General features: G+C 45.0%; 1 protein-coding gene across 1 annotated transcript in view; it reads left to right on the top strand.

Moving 5' to 3' along the window:
• Positions 1 to 25: 25 nt before the first annotated feature.
• The window catches only part of KATNAL2 (katanin catalytic subunit A1 like 2), an 18868-nt gene continuing 13322 nt past the window's right edge, over positions 26 to 5571 (top strand). Inside the window, 4 exon segments of the mRNA XM_010725157.3 lie at positions 26 to 1583; positions 4553 to 4585; positions 4587 to 4624; positions 5044 to 5210. Of these exon segments, the coding sequence (XP_010723459.2) occupies positions 1533 to 1583; positions 4553 to 4585; positions 4587 to 4624; positions 5044 to 5210 (289 nt within the window). The 5' untranslated portion in view covers positions 26 to 1532.

Below are 5571 nucleotides of genomic sequence, written 5' to 3'. Positions count from 1 at the left end.
TTCTGAGTAAGCATTTTACAATACCGATAGGTATACTATACTAATAGTTATAATACCTATTCCCAGCACCATCCCCTTGTATAAGGACAACTAAAGCTACCCGTGTGTTTGGAGTGGATGTCACGCATGTCCTGGAAAGTGAGAGAAAATATAGCGAGTTTATCAACGTAACATGGACCCCCAAAAGCATTTCCTGGAATTTCCAAACATAAAATATGTTTTCTCTCATCCCTTAGATGTGTTACCGATCTTTTGAGTTCCAAAAAGTTTTTACAAAAAAGACTGTACTGACTGCAACTTATAGGCCAGCCCATTATCCGTTTTAATTTGTTTTGAAACTCCCAAAATAGCAAAACATACAATCCAATGTTTAACGACATATCTAGCAGATTCACCCACTAAAGGAGACGCCCATATAAATCCAGAGTAAGTGTCGATAGCGACATGAACACATTGCAATCAAACAAACTCTGCAATATGGGTGACATCTGTTTGCCACACTTCCAATGCTTGCAAGCCGCGGGGATTAGTCCCCAGCCCAAGGCCACCGCTATGGTGACTGCACTGTGGGCGTGTTTGTACCATTCAACCTAGCGTCATTCATGCCAATATTAAACTATCTATGTAAACCACGCGCATTTTGATGAAACATCTCATGAGAGCTATGAGCAGCATCAAACAGATTAACAGGGGTCACCATAACCAATTTATCAGCAATAGCGTTGCTTCTTTTAAAACTTTTTTTGACCATTCATTAACAAAGAAGCACACTTGTGACACCCTTTTAATTAAGTTTGCTGATCTGTGCTGGGCTAGAAATGAGTAGCACTGCTAAGAAAGAGCAACTCGTGTCTTGGGATGGTTGAGGATATCTGTAAGGACCCTAAACAGGGACAGTTACACTGGAAGCTGATGTATCCTCTGTATTATGGGGAATTTTGCTTTGGAGCAGCTTTAGCCCGGTTCCTACATCACACATCAGAGTCCTCCAAAGCTGGATGCACCCCATGCGACAGTGAGTGGAAGTATTTTCTTTGGAGGTTTCCAATGCACTCAGGTCCCTGAACACAAAGCTTGACTCGTTCCATTGCAACTCCATTTTTTAAGCACTGTTCTTCGGGCCCTCACGGCCTCCTGAGCTCTTCGCCTCCATTTTAACACCCACTGCCGCCGCCACGGGAGCCTGCCGTGGTGAGATGGTAACACCTCTCAGGGCCGTTTGGCTTGGTTTTGGTTTTGTGCGATTTCATTCGGTTTGATTTCAGCCAGCTTTGCCTCACCCGTCACCGCCCACTGCTCAGGTAAGCCCGGCAGCGATTGGTCAGCACCACTTCCAGCCCCGCCCTTTCTCCCCACAGTGGTTAGCTCATCGCTTAAACGGCCATCATTTTCTCCACCTCTGATTGGGCGGCTCTTCAATCATTCATTCGCCTTCGGGCGCTTCGATTGGCTGCGGGAGCGGAGCCGCGTGCCTCGGCGGTTTGCGGCAGCTTTGTCGTTCCCCGTTCACTGCGCCTTTCAGCTGCCGCCCGATGGAGCTCTCCTGCCAGGCGCTGCGAGCCGCGCGCCAAGCGAGGGAGGCGGTAAGAACGCCAGGCCGCGCGTCCTGTTGCTATGGGAACAGCGCTGGGTTCTGCGCATGCTCGGCGGGCCGGGCGCAGAGCGCAGGCGCTGCGAGCTGCCTTGATGGTTGATTGAGCGGGATGTGCGGGCTGTGTTGTGACACGGGAAGTGTTGCTGCACTTGGGCGATTTTTGTAACCCTCCTCTGGACGCGCTCTGACAGCTTTCACACCTTTCTTGTGCTGAGGGCATGCTCCAATTGGGGCCTTATGGAAGGCAGAGCAGAGGGAACAGTCCCCTCCCTGCCTGCTTGGCCTTCTTGGACCTCATTGGATTCACATGGGCACGCTGCTCCAGCCTGTCCAGGACCCTCTGGATGACATCCCCCCCTTCTGTTGAGTCCATGTGCCACTTAGCCTGGTGCCATCGGCAAACTGCTGGGGGTGCACTCCATCCCATCGTGTGTCACTGATAAAAGAGTACTGGTCCCACATGGGCCGCTGGGATGCAGCACTTGTGACCAGCTGCCACCCGGACATAGAGCTATACAACAACCCCCTGGCTGCGGCCATCCAACCAATTCCTTATCCACCAGATAGCCTGTCCTTCAAACCCTTATCTCTCCAATTTAGAGATAAAGTGTGATGTCAAAGGCCTTGGACTAGTCCATACATGGGGAATAACCTGCCCTTTGTCTACCAGTGCCTCCAGTCCATCATAGAAGGCTACTAGAATGGTGGGAAGATTCAAACTCTACTGCCATGCCAACAATAACCACATCTGACATCGTGGGCCAATATAATAAAGTGGGAGGCACTACTTCTGGAGCATCCCTTGTGGATGGTGTATTTAACCAGGAGTGGGGGGCTCTGTGACAGTCCCTTCCTGGGCCCAGATACACAGAATCACAGAATCACAGAATGGCCAGGGCTGGAAGGGACCTCGATGATCATGAATCTCCAACGCCCTGCCACATCCAGGGCCACCAACCTCCACGTTTAACCAGCCCAGGCTGCCCAGGGCCCCATCCAACCTGGCCTTGAACACCTCCAGGGATGGACGGGGCATCCACAGCCTCTCTGGGCAGCTTTTCCAGCACCTCACCACTCTCTCTGTAAAGAACTTCCCCCTGACATCCAACCTCAATCTTCCCTCCCTCGACTTCAAACCATTTCCCTTGTCCTGCAGTTATCTCCCCTTTCAAAGAGTTGATTCCCCTCCTGTCTGTAGGCTCCCTTTAGGTACTGAAGGCTGCAATGAGGTCACCCCGCCGCCTTCTTTTCTCCAGGCTGAACAAGCCCAGCTCCCTCAGCCTGTCTTCGTAGGGGAGGTGCTGCAGTCCCCTGATCATCTTTATGGCTCTCCTCTGGACCGTCTCCCAACAAGAAGGCTTCAGCAGGACAGAAGGGATCTGTTTTGTAACCTCCCCAGTGGAGATTTGTGGAAATTGTTTCAAAAAATAAGCTGTAATGAACACAGTTCAGCTGCAGGAGTGGATGTTCACTGTTGTATAACTCAATTTGTACAAATGATAAGGAGAGTTAATTCTTCCTAATTAATTTGTAAACTCAGCATCTTTAATTTGTGTTATTTGAGTTATTAGTGTCCTTCACACAATCATGCATATTCACACCAAAGTCCAGGGCCAAATACTAATGAAATACTATAGAGTAAAATTAGTCTTTTTGTAGCCCAGTCAGTTTGAAGGAACTGCACAAAACTAAGTTGATTTTTGAAGTAAATGCATTTTAGTAAAAGGGATGGAAATAACAAAATGAATTCAATTAAAAAAAATACGTGGTTCTGCTAGAATTTACTTTCAAATGTCTGCTAAGAAAGGGATATGTTGCATGCTTTTGTTAAGCAAGAAATAAATAAAATGTTCTCTAAGTGTTGGAGATAATTGGTTAAGTGCTCAACTGTGTAGTTTTTAAAAGAAGATCACACTTAAGTGCCTTAAGCTTTTATTAATTGCACGGACCCCTAAGTCCCCTGTAGTAATTGAAAATGTAATTACATCCAGTTTTTCTTCTTTTAAGAATAGAAGCTTATTAAACTTTAAGCACTCAAGCATCCTCCGAAATACCAGTGGCTCTAAACAACGTGCAATTCCAACTACTAATTAAACAGGAAGGCTAAATCACTATAAAGCTAAGCTGAATTTTAAGTAACTTTGCACTCAGAAGTTCTCCTGTTTTTTTCACACAGCAGAAGATTTACCATTTCCTCTCTACACGCAGCTGAAGTCCTGCAGAAATAGGAAAACACCCACAATTCAGAATGTTTACTGAATATCAGCAGTTTGGAAATGTGTGAAATGAAAGATCCTTCTACAGCAGGATGCTGATTTCTCGCCTTTGCTCATGAGCATGAGCTGGTTCCTTTCTTTTTGCAGCACCTCACTGGGATACACCACCAGCCCCTTCGATTCCTTTGTCTCCAAAGCCAGAAAGAAAAATGTTACCGATCTGTTTAGTAATATGTAAAATACATTTCCAACTGATAAGAAATATTCAAACCAACCCCCAGCCCTTCCTCATTTTTCCACCAGATGGCCCCACGCCCGCAGCAAAATCACAGAAATACCTGTTCTGCTCAGCCGTTGCTCTACCCAGTGCCTTTTGCAGGTTGTGCTGTCTCAAATGTGTACATTTGCAGGATGCTGTATGTTATTCTGTAAGAACCCTACCCCATAATGCTAGCAACTCGAATCTGGTGGAGATCCACAGTCACAGCAAGGCCATAAGTTATTTGTCAACCTTAAGCTTTTTTTCTTTCTTCTAGGAACAGTTTTCCACCCATCAATAGATCTGATAATGCGTAAGAAAAGTAACATAAAAGCCACATGAATTCTGTTTATTAACAGTGCACTGTTTTGCAGTTCTTGCATGCTGTTGCCCTTGATCTTTTTCCATAGGCTGCACTGAGATGTTGTTTACAGCAATAGAGTGCACATTGCATCTGATCTCAAGTCCTGTCTTCATTCACAGGATGAGCTGAGAACAGAAGCTCGGAGGAAAAATACTCCTCATTCTCATCTTGCATTACTTAATGGAGGAAGGGTATGTTATCTAAGCAACAGTGCCCTATGTCTGTGTTTCAATGTCTGACCTCCCACGCTGTGTACTTCTGTCTTCTGATTGGTGAACAGACCACACGGCAGTGCGAAAAAGAGCTGATCTGCTATTAAATATCTTGATGATTCTCCTTATTTGTTTCAGTTCTGCAGCAACAGCATCCTATGTAATTCTGAAGCACATTTAGCAATCCCTTGCTGAAAGGATTTTTAAATTACAGTTTGTGGATTTGATGACAGATAGAGGTTAAAAATACCATATACTTACTATTACCATTGTTTCCCTTTTCTCTCAGAAACCACAATGAGGTAATAATTCACAATGTTGTGTTCTGTAGTAACTCACAACTTTCTGTTCTGTACAGGTCACAGCTTTTTGCTCATTGCTTTTTTTGTAATTACCAGGTACATGGATGCTGCAAACACTTTGGAACGAGAGACAAAATTAGGTTTACATGGCTTTGAAGTTTGTGACAACGTTGACCTTGAGACAATTTTGATGGAATATGAAAGCTATTACTTTGTAAAATTTCAAAAGTACCCTAAAATCACAAGGAAGGTCCTGGACACTGGTATGTATTCCAAAAGAAAGCCTTTTTTTTTCCATCAAAACCTAAAATGATACACTCTTGACACTTCTGGTGTACCTCTGTGCTCACTGAATGCTCTTAGTATAGTTCTAGGACGTGCATTAAAAGTAATGTGCCAAACAAGTAGTTGGCTTATTTCCTCCAAAGGGCTTAAAGGTCTGAGATATAACAACTGAATGATGCAGAATAAGGCAAACCAAACATGAGCATTCTGTTACAACTCTGAGAGCCTGAGTGGTTCTGTGCTTAAGCACAAAATGCGATGTATGGAATTCCTAAGACGTCACTTCTAAAGAGCGTGGAGGGTGTAGAAAACACCAACATCTCTTCCTACACTTTTTTA

The sequence above is a fragment of the Meleagris gallopavo genome, chromosome Z (assembly GCF_000146605.3).
Source record: "Meleagris gallopavo isolate NT-WF06-2002-E0010 breed Aviagen turkey brand Nicholas breeding stock chromosome Z, Turkey_5.1, whole genome shotgun sequence".
Taxonomy (NCBI): domain Eukaryota; kingdom Metazoa; phylum Chordata; class Aves; order Galliformes; family Phasianidae; genus Meleagris; species Meleagris gallopavo.
Note: the sequence above shows the minus strand (reverse complement) of the source record. Positions and strands in the feature narration are given on the sequence as shown.